Consider the following 16,987-nt stretch of genomic DNA (forward strand, 5'->3'; position numbering starts at 1 on the left):
TCAAATTTTCAGATGACACTAAGCTGGCAGGAATGAGCAACACCCCAGAAGACAAACTCAAATTCCAAAAAGTTCTTGACAGACTTAACACTGGGCCCTATCTAACAAAATGAAATTCAACAGTAAGGTTTTACATGTAGGCAAGAAAAACTAACCGTATAGTTACAGACTAGGTGAAATTTGGCTTAATGCCAGTAATTGTGAGAGGCACCTTGGAGTCCTAGTGGACAATTACTTAAATATGAGCCAAATGTATGCAGCAGCAGAAAAAAAGGCCAATGCAATCCTAGGCTGCTTTAACAGAGAGATAGATCACACAATGTTCTAATACTGATTTACAAAGCCTTAGTAAGACCACCCTTGGAAGACTGCATCCAGTTCCGGTCACCACAATATAAAAAAGATGTTCAGATTCTGGAAAGAGTGCAGAGAAGGGCGATAAAGATGATTAAAACATAAGACGAATGGTTGCAGGAATTGGGTTGCCTAGTCCAGTGAAAAGAAGGACTGGGGAGACTTGATAGGCTGCCATAAAGAAGAGGAGGGTCAAACTATTTTCCAAAACACCAAAAAGGCAAGACAAGAAACAATGAATGGAAACTAACCAAGGAGAGAAGCAATTTAAAACTAAGGAGAAATTTTCTAACAGTGAGAGCAATCAATCAATGAAATAACTTGCCTTCAGAACTTGTGGGTGCTCCATCACTGGAGCCTGGACAACCATTTGTCTGAAATGGTATAGATCGCCTTCTTAAGCAGGGGGTTGAAGACCTCTAAGGTGCCTCCCAAGTCTGTTACTCTGTTCTGTGTTCTATCTACACCTGCCTTGGGCAGGGGGTTGGACTAGAAGACCTCCAAGCCCCCTCTCAGCCCTATGATTGTATTCTATGAATTATATTCATACCTTTCTCTCTTCTTGAACTGGAGATTCTTCAGGTGATACGTTTACTGTCATACGGGAACTCACTCTGGCAGATGGTAAGGATTTGGCTGATTTCTCTTTACCTGGCTTTGCCTTTCCTGTGGCAGGAACTGCAGCAGAAGAAAAAGCCGAGGAAAGAAAAGTCGAAGTCGGCACGTTTACTGATGGGATAGCCAGAATAGTTGCCAAATAAGGATCCGTCTCTTCTGTAAGGGAAATGGTTATTTTGATGAAACAGAATGAGCATTATATACATTAAAAATGTGCATCTACTTCTAGATCAAGAAATGTCCTTTGAGTGATATGCCAGGAACTGTATTCCAAAATAGCAGTAGATGAGCCCAGACAAAATCTACACTTGATTTCATTCCCTTTATATTTAAATAAAATTGAATGCAATTAATATAATAGCTCCCTAGGCAAGTACTTCAATTTGTTCATCTTTCATGTTAAAATTTTAAATTGATAACAACATTTGTACTTTGGCAAACATGTTGGAAATATATTTCAATTGGTTGAAAGGCAAATGACATTAGCTAAAGCCTTACAGTGATTCTGTGGTCTGTGTTTGTCTTACCAGTTATAATCTGGATGCATCTGTTTAACTCTGGACAGAAACTAGGATTGGATTTTGCTTTGATTCTGATTTTGTTTTAAAGCAGTGGCCCCAAAACTTTTGGCACCAGGAACTGGCTTCACAGAAGACATGGACGGGGAATGGGGGTAGGGGAGGACCATGCAATCTAAATCCCTCATATCTGCAATTTATAGGAGGGTTCGCTGTCCTAATGCCAGATGATCTGAGATGGAGCTGATGTGGTGATGAGGAGCAGCTGCAAACACTGTATAGATGAAGCTTTGCTCACTCGCCCACTGCTCAACTCCAGCTATACAGCCCGGTTCCCAACAGGCCACAGGGTTCATATAGGTTCCCAACAGGCCACAGGGTTCAGGACCCCTGGTCTAAAAGGTTTGACGCCAAGAGCAGAGTTTCAGTGGAACTAACTCAGGAATGAACAGTAATTTAGATCTGGGCTGCAAAGGAACAGGATTCTTGAGAGTTTGGGAAATCTTACTCAATCAAATAGAGAAAGGCTTCTGTTTTTCTTTAGCACACATCTGAGATCAGCCGTAAACATTTCTCACAAAAAACAGGGTAGAAATACATAACCAACTTGTATTTGAATATGTCTTTTGACTCTCATTTTTGCTTTGCTACAAATTTATTCATGGGAACAAATACAGAACAGAAATTCCCAGGAATTGTGTGGATTCTAAACAACATTTTTGAGAAGATGCTAAAAATCCATTATGAGGTAATGGCTACTGTATAAATAATCTTTCAACATAACATAGTATAGAACAAGTGTGACACAGAATATATGAACATTTTCCTTTTCGCATGTTTTACCTGCTGCTTTTCCTGAAGCCCCATAACAACTAAAGGAAAGATGGATTTCATTTTCTAAGGTTGCAGAAAATGATCCAAATTTGCTCAGAGGTTTTCCTTGACTAAGTTTTTCTAAAATAAAGGAAAATGAATATTTATGTCTGAATATTTAACAAGTATTACAAATGTAGCTATTTCTTGATGAACTGGACACTGACTTTTGATTCACTGACTGAAAGTTCACTAAAAAAAAGGTAAAAAAAAGCTTCTCTCAACTGCTAGAATTCTAAACTGCTATAAGGTTTATTAACAATACTGAGGTACTAAATGAAGGGAACACTAGGAATGTAATTTGATATTGGCTCACTTTTGAAGAGAAATCATTTCAGGAAGTAGTCTTGTTTTGTAGAAGCCATTTATTTGGATACAAAGTATTACAACTACACAGATTTCTGTACAGTACTAGTATAGAATGATTCAAAATTCTGGGTGATAGGACACAGTTTAGAGCAGGGTTTCAAACTTGTGTCATCATGGCGGAGTCACGTGACATATTGGGACTTTCCCCCCCTTTGCTAAACTGGGCATGGGCATGGGCAGCATGTGATGCATCTGGCCCATGGGCCGGGAGTTTGACAGTCCTGGCTTGGAGCATCAAGGTAAGAATCTATCACATAAAAATTACTGCAATAAGATAATGCTTTCAGGCAGGAACTTCCGGTTTGTCGGCTTCGCGAGCGGCAGGGATTTGCGAAGCTGCGTGATCCCTGCCCGCTAGCGTTTTTGGGGCTCCGATCCGGACGGATACGGAGCTAGGCTGCCCTGCAGGGGCAGCTGAAGGTAGGGGGGATCCGGAGAGGGGTTTGGGGGTGTTGCAGACCCCCTCCCCGGCCGGCAGAACCCCCTTTTCCCAGGACAGTGCAGCGGCGGTCCGTAATGGCCGCCACAAAGAAGCTGGCAGCCGGGTAAGAATGCGCAGGAGGAAGTGGAGAAAGTGCTTGAAAGGAGAAAGTTTTTCTTGGTTCCTAGGACTCTAAGACATATTGAACAAAATTCCTGAAAAGTATGACTTTCTGAATGATACCTTCGAGAAGAGGAAAAAAGCGGCAGTTTGATGGTGCTGAAAGGATAGCTTACCCTCTTTTTCTACGGAATAAAAAGTGAATATTAAGAAACCTATTTTTTTTAGGTGAAAACTGGCTCTAAGCAATGAGTGGGAAAAGAGAGGGCTAAAAAAAAAAAATTTGTATGCTAAGACTTTGTTGGAGGAGATGCCTTAAGGATTGAAAGACTAAAATATATTGCAATAAGTTTTTAAGAAATAGATTTGGACTTTCTTTTTTTCTGATTGATACTACCCTAGGAGGAGAGAGTGGGAACTCTGTCTTGGTTTGGACTGATTGATAACTTTGGGATTGTTTTATTTTTCCTTTGGAATATTTTGGTTGTTGTAAGAGAAAAGAAAAGAAAAGATTTATAATGGCTCCTTCTATTGAGGAACTAAGAAGGGACTATGAGCAAGCAAAAAAAAATGGTAAAGCTGGTTTGAAAGAAGCCTGCCTTTTTTTGGAAATGGCGCTCATTAACTATCAACAAACATTGCAACAGATGAAGACAGCAGAAGAAGAAGAAGGAGAGGAAGCCATCTTTAATAAATCTCAGAACTCGACCAAGAGGGAAGGAAGAGGGAAAGGAAGAGAAATAAAGGACTTAAGATTTAAAAAAACATTTAAGAAAGGGAAAAATAAGGTGCAAAATCAATATAATGATGGTAAACAAAAGGGAAGAGGAATACGACAGGGAAGGGAAGCCAGTAAGGCAGAGGCTAGAAGAAGGGGGGGTAGAAAGGTTTGTTGGGAGAAGAAAGAAAGGGAAAAGGTGGAGAAAAGCTACAAAGTTTTGAAATTAAATGGGAAAAAAGGAATCTTTTTTAGGGATAAAAGATAAGTATAATTTCTGCAAAGAGATTTTGCAAGGTACATAAGATGATATTGTAGTATTGTATTAGAAATAGAAAACTTAAATGGCTTAAGAGTTGATAAGAGATTAAAATGTTGAAATGTTAATAATGATTGGTTTTAAAATTTAATAATATGAGGGGAGATTTAGAATATTGAGCTTTAATTAAAGAGTTTAACAAGATTATGGTATTGATGTTATTATAAAATTTTTATTATAGTATTTGTTTTTAATATTTAGATTTATTGTTTAACTATGTATTTAATTATTCTGGATGTATTATTCAGTTAGAATGTACCAAGCAAAATCGGATTGGGTATTGGGTGTTATTTTAAAGATTAACTTGATTAATTTAGTGGGGAGATAGAAAGGCATCATACTCTGATTAGTGATTTCAGGAGAAATTTCTTTTTTTTTTATAAGGAATGAGACAAAGGTACAATAAAGAATGGACAAAAGATACAAATATAATGACTCAAATTAAGATGATTAATTAAGATAGAATTAAAAAGAGTGAAATATGGGGAGAAGTTAATATAGAAGACTTAGAATGGTAAATAAAATAAGTAATGATATGTAATATGAGCATGAATACAGTGGAAGTCCATGAAGAAAGAGATACCTGGGTCCAAGTTACTTTCCAAAAAGATTTTTTTTATGTTTTGTGTGTTGTGTATATATGTTGTTTTTTTGGGGGGGAGAATTAATGAAACCTTGCAGAAATATAGAATGAGAATAATGGTAACTAAGTCAGAAAGAAATAGATGAAATAATAATAATAAAATGGAATAAGAGTAAAGAGAAATAAAGAGAAAATGGATAAGAGGTTTTTGTATGTTTATATGGAAATGGTTTAAAACAGAATTATAGTTCATCTGACTTGTTAAATTTATAATGGAAAAAGGTTTAAATATGTAATGGATAATGATGACTTGTGTGTTTTGAAAATTAATAAAACTTGTTTAAAAAAAAAAAAGATAATGCTTTCAGGCAGAGTCCAAAACACCTGTATTCCTTCAGTCTCCACACAAGCAAAGCTGAAGTTAATTGGTTACTTGGCAAAGCCTTAGCAGGGCCTCAGTGCTTTCCCAAACATTTGAAGGTTCTCCGCCTTGCCTCCCTTGTCATGCATCAGCATTCTCATGAACTTGGCTGTCCTGATTCAGATCCAGAATTCGTCTCAACCAGGGTGGGCAGTTCTGGGTTTGGACAAGAAACTGAACCCTAGATAAATTTCTATCTTGAGTAATTTGGCTCAGTTGGTTGACAGAAACAAGATTTCTGCATGATAGCATACAGTCCAGGACCCAAGATGGAGCCACTGCAGACAGCTTACGAACTCTAGCCACTCTAAATATTAAAAACCATGATTGGGGAGGAGTTAAGTTTAAGGTGCAGAAAGTTGAAAGTGTAGTGATGTGAAATAAGCTGTGCATTTGTAGAGCTATCAAGGAATCTTTCTCAGCAACTCAATTATCACTCCTCTACAGATGATAGAATGTCCTTGATTCACACATTAGAGAACATAAAAAACTTGCAAGCCAAGAATTATGGACTGCTTTGGAATAAGTGACCTTTAATGCCAGATTCCAAAGACTTGCTCCTAAGAGAAACTAATGCCTTTGACTGAGTTGCCTTGTAAAAGCCTGACATATGTACTGTACAAGAGATGATCAAACTAGGATCCAAAATGCTCTATTCCTTAAGGCAGCTGGCTATAAACCAGGAAACTGAGTTCTAATCCCGCTTTAAGCATGAAAACTGACTCAGTTACTTTGGACTGGTGACTCTCTCTCAACCAAACTCACTTTGCAGGGTTGTTATTGAGAGGCAAATAGAAAGAAGTATCGGGTATGTTTGTGTTTTTAGTTATAAAAATAATAAAGGCAGGATTTAAAAAATCTAAAAGCAAATAAAAATTTGCTTCTCTGAGCATAACATTTAAAAATCATGCTTGCTAGAGAAGGAATATTTCTTCCCAAAATAGTCAACAAATAGGGAAAAAAATAATTATCAGCTAAATAACCCAAACAATAAATGTTTTGAAGAGGCTTAAATAATGTGCTACCATTGTTTGTTCAAAAAAAGTTTTGAGTATTATATTACTAAAACTGTATCTAGGAATATGCACTGTATGGAATTTGATATAGATGTAAAGTTTTTATAAGTGAATCAAAGAAACTGCAATGAATTATGGATTTTGCTAATCAAGGGAATGGTTGCACACAAAAGATAAGCATACATTTCTGAAGCACTTTTATGAATAATGAAACCATGATTTGGTCATTTATAGTTACCCAAATGAATTTTTAAAATTGTTAATATTCACTAGATTACCTGGCTTTATCTCATGTTCTTCTGGGGAACACAAACTTCCTTCTTCACTTTTACATTCTATTAGGCTTATCTGAGGATCTATTATATGAATGAAGAAACTGTGATTATCTTTTATCACCTTCACTTTAACTAAGGTTGACCCTAGAAAAAGAAAACAAATAAATAACTAATATCAGAATGGGCAGTCATGATTCTAATGTTAAATAATCCATATGGCAATTACATTATACCGATTGCTAGAACATTTGCTGAATCCATCTTCTGAAGTTAAATATAGCTTCCTAGTTCTTTTCTATATTAACCTATCTAGTATAATATTTAAAGTAAGATACATATATAAGTATAACTTTCAAAAACGAAGTGAAAACAGAATTTTCTTAAAATTATATTTTAATTAAATTTATTTGTTGATACATAAATATCCCCTTAGAACTCTTATATCAATAATTAATCTCTGTCTGGCATATTAATTTTGATTAGTGATGTTAAATCATTTTTAAATATCACTTTGTCAGAATTTAATAATTTTAAATATCAGAATTCAAAATGTACATATCAAAATATCACATCTATTGAGTTATTTGTTAGTGGAGTTCCTTAAATGTATCTTTCTTTGCATTTAATTTCTTCTAATACATTTTGTGTACTTTAAATTAGAGTCGAGAAATATTGCTGAGATGGACATGCCAGTTTGTCACATTATTACAACTGTTCATTTTATGTTAAAGCAAGTCCTACTGAACATAGTTGGGCTATGTCACCTCACCATCAGTCCTCACTATTTTATTCCCACAACCAGCTGACCAGATTCTTATGAGAAGCCAACAAGCAATATGTAGGCGGAATTTCATCTTCCAGCATGTTCTGCAGCAATTACTTTTGAAAAGTGTTTTGCCTGCAATGTGGAAATAATATCTAGCCTGCATGGCTATAGTATTAGTCATAGAGAGTCTTATCCTCCAATTAATTTAATTTCTGACTAAAGTTTCAGGATAATGTTTATACCGTGTGAGAAGCATATAAACATGTCAATGTCCAATAGGAAACCTTCACAATATGAAAAAAAAATTACCTTTTTCAAACATTATTTTTTCTGCTTGGATTTGCCCTCCATCAGTAGGGAAAAGATACTGGATTGTCCCTGAAACTTGAATGGGATTCTCACCCATATTATATCCATGAAACTAGAAGAGAACAATTATAGAACAATATATAATCAAATTAAATAGAAATAATGGGGACACCTGGGAATATCTAACAAAGCAAATCAGGAAATATGGTTCCTTTTACTAAATTAAAGCTTTGAAGGACCAAATCCTGGGAATTAAAAATGAAAATAAAATCAAAATTTGGAATGGTTACCTAATTGATTTTTGTTCTTTTTGCAGATCTTTTTAAAAAAGTTTTTATTTTTTTACAAACATATCAGTGTGTGAACAATGTCGTACCTGAGTGTCATACATTTCAATACAAATAAATTGATATTAATCATATTTGTTCCATCGAACAAGCTTATATAATTCTAATAGTATACCTCTTTGTATTAATTTATAATCTTTCTTTGTTCAATTACTCATTATTTCCATGTTATTTTTATACCAATCATCCTATCTTAAGTATCATTTACTATGAATATATTTCAACATATTATCTTCATGACAATCACCCTATTTTGCTTATGCCAATCATCATATTATTTAAATATACCATCTTTCATAGAATATTATCCATCATATTTATTTCATTTTTCAAATTAATAGGCTTCTAATAATAATACCATTGGTTATGTTAAATTAAAATCTTTCATTGTATGCTTATTTGATTTATAATCCCCCATTATTTAATTATTCTATCTTACAACGTATTATTTTGTAGCAATCACCATATTCTACATATCATGCATTTTAATACAAATAAAATATTAATCATATTTATTACCTTTAACTAACATACACACATATTACATTCATTAAATATAATTTCCCCTCTTATTACTACTTCTCCTTGTTATATAAAAATGTGTATTTTATTAATTCCCCTTTCTCTAAATCTCTTCTTTCTATTCTTTTTTTTGTTGTGCCACTATTATATTAGTTAAATTCCCCTTTCTAACCATCATCTTGTAAGGCATCCAGAAAGTATCCATGATATCAATCACTCCGAGACATTTTCTCTCCAATTGATTTATTTAGAAACAGATCTGGCATGTCAAAGGCAATTTCCCAAAGTGAAATTATTGCGTTACACAGAATCCACCTTCTCTCCTCCCTTCTCTCCTCCCACTTCTACCTTCATAAATCATGAGAACCAATTAACTGCAACTGGAATTTCTTAATCTGATATACAGAATAACCTTGAACTTTTCAATTCCTCCACCCCCCCTTCCATGAAATGTGACAGCTGAATTTTAAAGCTGACACATCTCTTATGCACCTTAAAGCTTTAATTATTCATTTTTTAGCTTGCCTCCCATATTCCTCTCTTGGGTCTTTGTTTCTATCTGCTTCTACATCTTGGCTACTCATTTTAAGTTTTTCTCCCTTCTCTTCCCTTTTCCATTACCTAGTTTTCAGAATATCTGTTCTTACCCCTGTCTCTCTCCCATAAAAATCTTCCTGTTTCCCCAATTTCTTTTTTATTTTCCTTAAGGTCCTCTCCGCTAAGCTTATATCATCCGTCCCTATTGTATTTATTATTGTCTCTTTTGTTTCCTCTTGTCCCTTTTGTTTTGTCTCTTCCATTTTTTCATCTCCTCTTTCAGATGACTCCTCCTCTTCCTGGGTGTCTTGAACACTCACTGTCTTTTGTATTGTATTTTCCAGTTTTTCATCTATATTCTCCAATCTTTCCATAATTTTCTGGCAATGTCTTGTCAGTGTCTCCCTTGTACTTTGAATTGCCAATGCCACCTCTTCCCAAATTCCAGTCCATTCTTTTTGATGAAGCATTTTGTTGAGTTTTATTGAATCTCTTTTATCCAATAGTCTAAAACCATATGTTCAAATCTACAAAAACCTCTCTAACAGTTCAATGTTATTTTTTCTTTATCCCCAATTTAGTCTGCCTGTACCTCTGAAACGCACCTTAAATCTTCCAGCACCTCCTTAGGTCCTTCTATAAATCCAATTTTATGTTGTAATCCTCAGGGGTCTTTTCAGCAATATTTTCTTTCCTTCTGCGTTTAATTCTCCAATAAACAGTTTTGGGAATATGCTATTCTGCCTTTCATCAGCAGGTGGCTCTTTTTACTTAAATTTCAATATTAAATTTCAATATTAATTACATTTTCCCCATTTTTCCACAATATAAAGATGATGTTAATTTTTGGGTAAATACTTCCAATGTTTCAAAATGCCTGTCCAGTAAAATGCCTGGCCAGTTTAGAAGTCCAATTTTCTATATTTTAGCCATTTTCTCTATCTTTTTCCCTCCAGTTCTTTCTCATCCAGTTTTAATATTTTTTTTCAATGTGCCAGGTTGCTGCTAGGTTAAAAATAATTGTGACTTCTTTTCCAGATTCTTTTTGGGGTTTAAAGATTTGAATAAAAACAGATTCTTCTCATCCAGTTCCAAACACTGACACTAACTTCGCTGCAGTACCTTTGTTAGGTAACAGGTAATAGATAATCAGAATTGGAAGGGACTTTGTAGATCATCTACTCCAGTGGTTGCCAACTGGTGGTCCGTGAGAAAATTTTGGTGGGCCACAGAGAAATGTCACCCCCAGAACACCCCCCCAAAGCAATTAATCCAGGCTCTGCGGGAACACAAGGCTGAATCACCCCATGGCCCGCGGGAACCCTCCCCACTCACTCACTCCTTACCTAGCAAACTTGCCTGCTAAGTTGCTATTTTTCCTCCCCCCCCCCAGCCATCAGCTGTTCTGCTGTGCAGGGAGATTTAGATTAGCTAGAAAGCAGGAAACATTGGATTTCTTGCTTTCTAGCTAATCTTTAGATCTTCGGCTTTGCTTTTAAGCGGAGCCTAACCTTCCTTAGGACTGAAATTTCTATTATTCAGTGCAGGTAGCTGATGGCAGAATCATAGATGTCTAAGTGAATCTGTGATTCTGTGAGCAATTCAATCTGCCTGCCTGCTTTGGCTGATTTTGGGTAAAAGTTGCTCCTTTTTTATAAAAAAATTCAATATTTACATACATGGTATGTTGTGGGTTAATTTTGTGAGTTTGCTTGCAAGCAAATTTTATGTGACAGACTCAGGTAGCCAATGGCAGAAAGATAGATCTTTGAATCTGTGATTCTGTAAGCAACTCAATCTGCCTGCCTGCTTTGCCTAATTTTGGGTAAAAGTTGTTCTTTTTTTAATAAAAAAATCAATATTTACATAAATATTTATAATATTTACATACAAGCCATGCCCAGCCAGTCACATGACCACCAAGCTACACCCACAAATTAGGCCCCGCCCAAGAACCAATTGTTAAGAAATTTGAATCCCACCCCTGCCTCTGTGTGTTTGTGTGTGTGTGTGTGTGAGAGAGAGAGAGAGAAAGAGAGGAAGAGGGGGGGAGGGAGGGAGGGGGAGGGAGAGAGGTTAGATCAGACCTCTCTCTCTCTCACCAACATCAGCAAGCCACCGTCAGTCAAAATTCATATTAGTGGTCCCCGGGATTTAAAATTATGAGTTTGATGGTCCCTGAGGTCCAAAAGGTTGGCGACCTCTGATCTAGTCCAACCCCTTCCCCAAGCAGGAGACCCTACACCATTTCTGACAGATGGGAGTCCAATCTCTTCTTGAAAGTCTCAAGTGATGACACTCCCACAACTTCCGAGGGCAAGCTGTTCCATTGGTTGATTGTTCTCACTGTCCAAAAGTTTCTCCTTATTTCCAGGTTAAATCTCTCCTTTTTCAGTTTCCATCCATTATTCCTTGTCTGGCCTTTGGGTGCTTTAAAAAATAGCTTGACCCCTTCCTCTCTGTGGCAGCCCCTCAAATATTGGAACACTGCTATCATGTCTCCACTGGTCTTCTCTTCACTAGACTAGCCATGCCCAGTTCCTGTAACTGTTCCTCGGCTGTCCCAACTTCATGGCAGCCATCTTGGCCATCTCTTCTCTTTGTCGTGGCATAGAGGGAAAAAGCTCTGGGGCTCAACAGGAGATTGCAATCTCTTCTGTGGCCTCACAGAGCGCCCCTCCTTAGTCTTGCCTCCCCTGCCACATTTTTTTGAGAGTTAGAGGAGTTGAAAAGTTCAAGGTTATTCTGTATGTTGTATTAAGAATTTTCAGTTGCAGTTAAATGGTTCTCGTGATTTATGAAGTGTAGAAGTGGGAGGAGAGAAGATGGATTCTGTGTAACGTGCGAAAAAACTTTCACTTGGGAAATTGCTTTTGATATGCCAGATCTGTTTCTAATAAATCAATTGGAGAGATAACGTCTCGGAGTGATTGGTATCATGGATACACTCCCAAGTCAAATTTTTTTTTTTAAAGGGCTTGACTGATACCCGGAGTTCTTTTTCCTGAGATGGAGAATTATCAACAATCAGCCGAAGTTGGAGGTGTGCAGGGGGGAGTGTGTGGGGGCCCTCCCTCTGGAGCATTAATTGAAACTGCCAACCCTTGTTGGGAGGAGATGATGGATGCTTCCAGGATGGCAGTCGGAGAAAGAGATTTGGGAGCTATACTGAAGCATTTCAACTCAAGAAGTTGTTATAACCCAGAGGTAACCCAGCTGTCTGAAGAGAAATCTTTCTCTAGCCCCAAGCATATGGCTATTCTGTTGGATTGGAGGGAAGAGAGACAATTGGGGTAGGAATTCTCTCAAGAAGACAACCCCCAGATTATTCCTGGAAGTCCATCAAGGGCAGATTTACATCAACAGTTCCAGAATTTAAAGGTGACAGGTTTGGTCTCCCAGTCTGTTTGGATGGGTGGAAGCTTGAGACCACCCATATTCACTTACACAAGTATCGTGAGGAATGAGGAGACTATACAGATGCCAATTGGAGGAAACCAGAAAGAAGCATCAACTAACAGAGGTATGTTGCAGCCTCAGAGGCAATCCCTTCATTTTCCAGAAGGAATTTTGCCCCCTGCAGAGAGTATCCCTCCAGGGTGGGGATTTTATCCAGGCCAGGGGTGGAGTCAATGCCAATGGCAGCCAGCACCAACACAGCCCTGGTCTGAAGGGGGGGTTGCCCAGACAGCAGATAGCAGTCACATCCCCTCCACCCGACCAGGGAACCAGGCCACACCCATCTTCCTCCTGGCAACCACAATCGCAGCCCCAACCGGCAGCAAGGCCACAGGGACCCCTATTCCAGAGAGGCACCACCCAGCCAGGATTCAGGGGGCCTATCCAGCCTACGTACACCACACAGCCTGTTCCATGCCAGTACAACCTGCAGGGGCCTGGCATGTGCCACCTCCGCAACCATGACCCAAGCTGGACCAAATACCCTTTGAGGCTGTATTCGATGGCCGCCATGAACATTTCAATTACTTCCTCACTCGAATCCTATCCCATATAGAACAATCTGGAGATCAATATGCCAAAGAGCGTGATTTGGTTATGGCCATAACAAATGGGATGAATGAAGGGGATGCTTCAGACTGGGTGGCCCAACTACACAATGAACAAGGCCCCGAATTATATGATGTAAACGGATTTATTCAATTATTAAGACTTAGATTTGAAAATCCAGACAGGGTAGCAGAGAATGAAGAGAAGTTAATGGAAATGAGGCAAGGCAAGCGACCCTTGTCAGAATTCATTTGGGACTTTAGAAGGGTCGCAAGCCACTTCATGGATTGGCCTGAAAGAATGACTTTACACTATTTTTAAAAAGCCATTGATCCAGAAGTAAAGAAGGCCTGTGAAATTAGGGGAATCCCAGAGACCTTACAATCGTGGTATGTTGCATCCCTCAGCTTAGATCGCGGCATCAACCCATACAGGAAACCCCTTCCAGCATCCCTGCCTAAGAGAATTGTGGCTAGGAGACCGCCAACCGGATCAGCCAAACCTGCTCATACCCAACCTACCAGGGTGCTGAAATGTTACCAATGTGGCCAAGCTGGCCATAGAGCAGCAGACTGTCTGGCCCCTGCTCCTGTACCACAAGCTCCACAGTCAAAGTCTAATCCAGCTGTTAGAGGTCAGAAGAATCAAGGAAGACCTCCAGCCAGTGGCGGGTTCACCAAACACAGCTGGGAAAGCCCACTCTGCGCAGATGGGAGCAATGGACCATCAGACCGCCACCACGTCCCTGAGAATCTGACCTGTGAAGACGACCCAATGGTGAGTGATCCCATCATACATTTTACAGTCAAGGTCAAGTTAGTGGTACCAAACACGGGGGAGGCTGGGGAGTTAGAAGCTGTCATTGATACTGGGTGTTCTTATCGAACTCCCCATCGTTGAACAATTGGGCATAAAGACTAACCCGCTAAAACGCCAAATCAGATTTGAGTAAGTGGATGGAACCTTAATTGGGGGGGGCAGCCACTCAGATGACTGAATTGATCAAAATGGAATTAGGGCCCCATCGCGAACTCATACGCTTCATAGTGGCCCCCAGGATGTCAGAATCAATCATACTGGGACTTGCTTAGCTAGACAAATGGGCCCTGACAATCAAATGGGAGGATGGATTCAGAAAAATCCTCATTGGACTGGGCCCATTGCCCCCTCTTCCACCCACTACAAAGCCACCGGTCTGAACCCAGAGCCTGAGCCAGCATCCATCGCATCCCACCTTCTCCCAGATAACCCCCAGGTACCCGACCAATACAAAGACTTGGCTGAAGCATTCAGTGAAGAAGAGTGTAATGTCTTACCTCCCCATCGAGCCACTGATTGCACCATAGAATTAGAGCCCGGGGCGAAATTACCAAAACCAAAGATGTATTCCATGACACCTGCTGAAATGACTGAATTAAGGAAATACATCGACATCAATTTGGAACGAGGTTTTATTGAGCTTGCCAAATCAAGACTAGCTGCCCCCGTGTTTTTCAAGGAGAAGAAAGATGGCGGGTTGAGATTATCTGTTGACTTTAGAGGCGTGAACGCCGTATGCATCAAAAACATGTACCTCTCCTCCTTATGAAGGACTTATTGAACCACCTATCGAAGGGCAAGATATTTACCAAGCTAGATCTCAGGGAAGCTTACTACCGGGTCCACATCAAAGAAGGAGATGACTGGAAAACTGCTTTTAACTGCACTCTGGGTAGCTTCCAATTCAAAGTCATGCCTTTCAGACTTCAGGGGGCTCCTGCAGTGTTTATGCAGCTCATCAATGAGGTGCTACACCCGCACCTTTACTGGGGGGGGGGTGTCCTCATGTACCTGGATGACATCCTTATCTTTGTGAAACCATGGAAGAACATGTTCAATTAGTCCGACAAGTTCTAGAAAAACTTCTAGCTGCCAAATTATATGTGAAACTCTCAATATGCAAATTTCACAAAGAGTCATTGGACTACTTAGGCTACTGAATACCCAACCTGGGGATTGAAATGGACCCCGGAAAGGTGAAAGCGGTGCTAGACTGGCAACCCCCCAGAACCCAAAAACAACTTCAAAGTTTCTTGGGGTTTGCCAACTTCTATAGACAATTCATTCTGTCCTTTGCTGAAGTTGCCCTCCCATTGACGGAGCTGTTAAAAATGGGCCCATCGCCCACCAAACCAAAGCCAAGTCAACCCCTGGCTTGGATATGGACTGTCAGAAAGCTTTCGAGGCCTTAAAGTGCCTTTTCGCAGCTGAGCCTATCCTCCAGCATCCAGACGTGACCAAGCCTTTTATTGTCCAAACGGATGCAAGTGATGTAGCAGTGGCAGCGGTTTTGCTGCAAAAGGACTCTCAAGGCCGATTGATGCCTTGCGCTTATGTGTCTAAAAAGCTGATAGACACAGAGCAAAGGTGTGCAGTCTGGGAGAAAGAAGCATTCGCTGTATGATGGGCTTTGTTGACTTGGAGGCATTTTCTAGAAGGGGCGCCAGAGGCCTTTGAGGTATGGACTGATCATAAGAACCTCGAGGCTCTAAAGACCCCTAGGAGATTATCGCCCAAACAAGTCTGCTGGGCCCAATATTTCAAGCGATTCAACTTTAACATTAAATATATCCCCGGATATAAAAACGTACTGGCGGATGCTCTGTCCAGAAAACCTCAGTTGGACAGCCACCGAGAGGAAATAGTACAAGCCTTAATTTCAGAAGCTCAATCGGCAGGCCAAGTGACCACTCGAGCCCAAGCCAACTGCAACCCCAAACACCTGGAAGATAAGCTGACTACAGAATTGAAAACGGCCCTATTGACCAACCCTTGGTTCTTGGACCATCAAACCGAGTTGACAATGAATGATGGACTATCTTGGAAAGGGACTAAGCTTTATGTACCTACAACCCTAAGACTACTGGTACTAAAGCATAGCCACGACTCCCGGCTGGGAGGCCACTTCAGATTCCTAAAAACGCTACATTTACTGAGAAGACAGTTCTGGTGGCCAAAAATGACACCTGATGTCGAGGACTATGTAAAAAGTTGCTCAATTTGTGCCACAATGAAACACAGAACTGGAAAACCCTCCTGCAACAAGTTGCTGAACCAACCCAACCTTGGGAAGAGATCGCAATGGACTTTATTGTTGAATTACCTAAGAGTGAAGGGAATACGATCATTTGGACTATAATTGACTTATTCTCTAAACAGGCCCATTTTATAGCCTGCAAAGGGCTTCCATCTGCGAAAAAACTTGCAAAGCTGTTCGTGAAACATATCTATAGACTATATGGAGTACCTCATAGAATAATATCAGACAGAGGGGTACAATTTACTGCAAAATTTTGGAGGGAATTTCTGAAATCCATTGGTTCATCTCAAGGGTTATCCTCAGCTTTCCATCCTGCTTGTAACGGAGCAGCGGAGAGGGCTAATGCCATGATTGTACAATACATTAGATGCTATGTAAATTATCAACAAGAAAATTGGGCTGAGTTATTACTTTTTGCAGAGGTTGCTTACAATAATGCAGTACATAGCAGCACGGGATTAACTCCATTCCAAATCAACACTGGAATGCATTTTGTCCTGATGCCAGAGTTACCTAGACAACCTCCCTCATCCATGTCCCTAACAGAATGGATGAACTCATTAAAAAAAGGATGGGAAGATACAAAAAAAGCTTTGACCGAAGCTGCAAAAAATTATAAAAAAACAGGCGGATAAACATAGATCCCTTCAACCGCCTTTTAAAGTAGGGACAAAGTATATTTGTCGACCAAGTATCTTAGGTTGAAACTGCCCAGCAAGCTGGGTCCAAAATTCTTGGGTCTGTTCCCAATTTCAAAGATAATCAATCCGGTCACTGTCCAGTTAAGCCTTCCTCGACTATTGGGGAAAATTCA

At 39.3% G+C, this 16,987-nt stretch overlaps 1 protein-coding gene across 7 annotated transcripts in view; it reads right to left on the reverse strand.

Moving 5' to 3' along the window:
• SPAG17 (sperm associated antigen 17) overlaps nucleotides 1-16,987 on the reverse strand; it is a 120,243-nt gene that overhangs the window by 48,127 nt on the left and 55,129 nt on the right. For all 7 annotated transcript variants that reach the window (XM_087957286.1, XM_087957290.1, XM_087957289.1 and 4 more), the window contains 4 exons: nucleotides 7,681-7,792; nucleotides 6,609-6,749; nucleotides 2,334-2,444; nucleotides 905-1,128 (listed from right to left, as the gene is read on the reverse strand). In XM_087957286.1, coding sequence (XP_087813412.1) covers nucleotides 905-1,128; nucleotides 2,334-2,444; nucleotides 6,609-6,749; nucleotides 7,681-7,792 — 588 coding nt within the window. The remainder of the gene's footprint in view (nucleotides 1-904; nucleotides 1,129-2,333; nucleotides 2,445-6,608; nucleotides 6,750-7,680; nucleotides 7,793-16,987) is intronic.

Source organism: Notechis scutatus, chromosome 2 (genome assembly GCF_049901735.1).
Source record: "Notechis scutatus isolate UNSWTSFEM ecotype Mainland chromosome 2, rNotScu1.2, whole genome shotgun sequence".
NCBI classification, from domain to species: Eukaryota; Metazoa; Chordata; class Lepidosauria; order Squamata; family Elapidae; genus Notechis; species Notechis scutatus.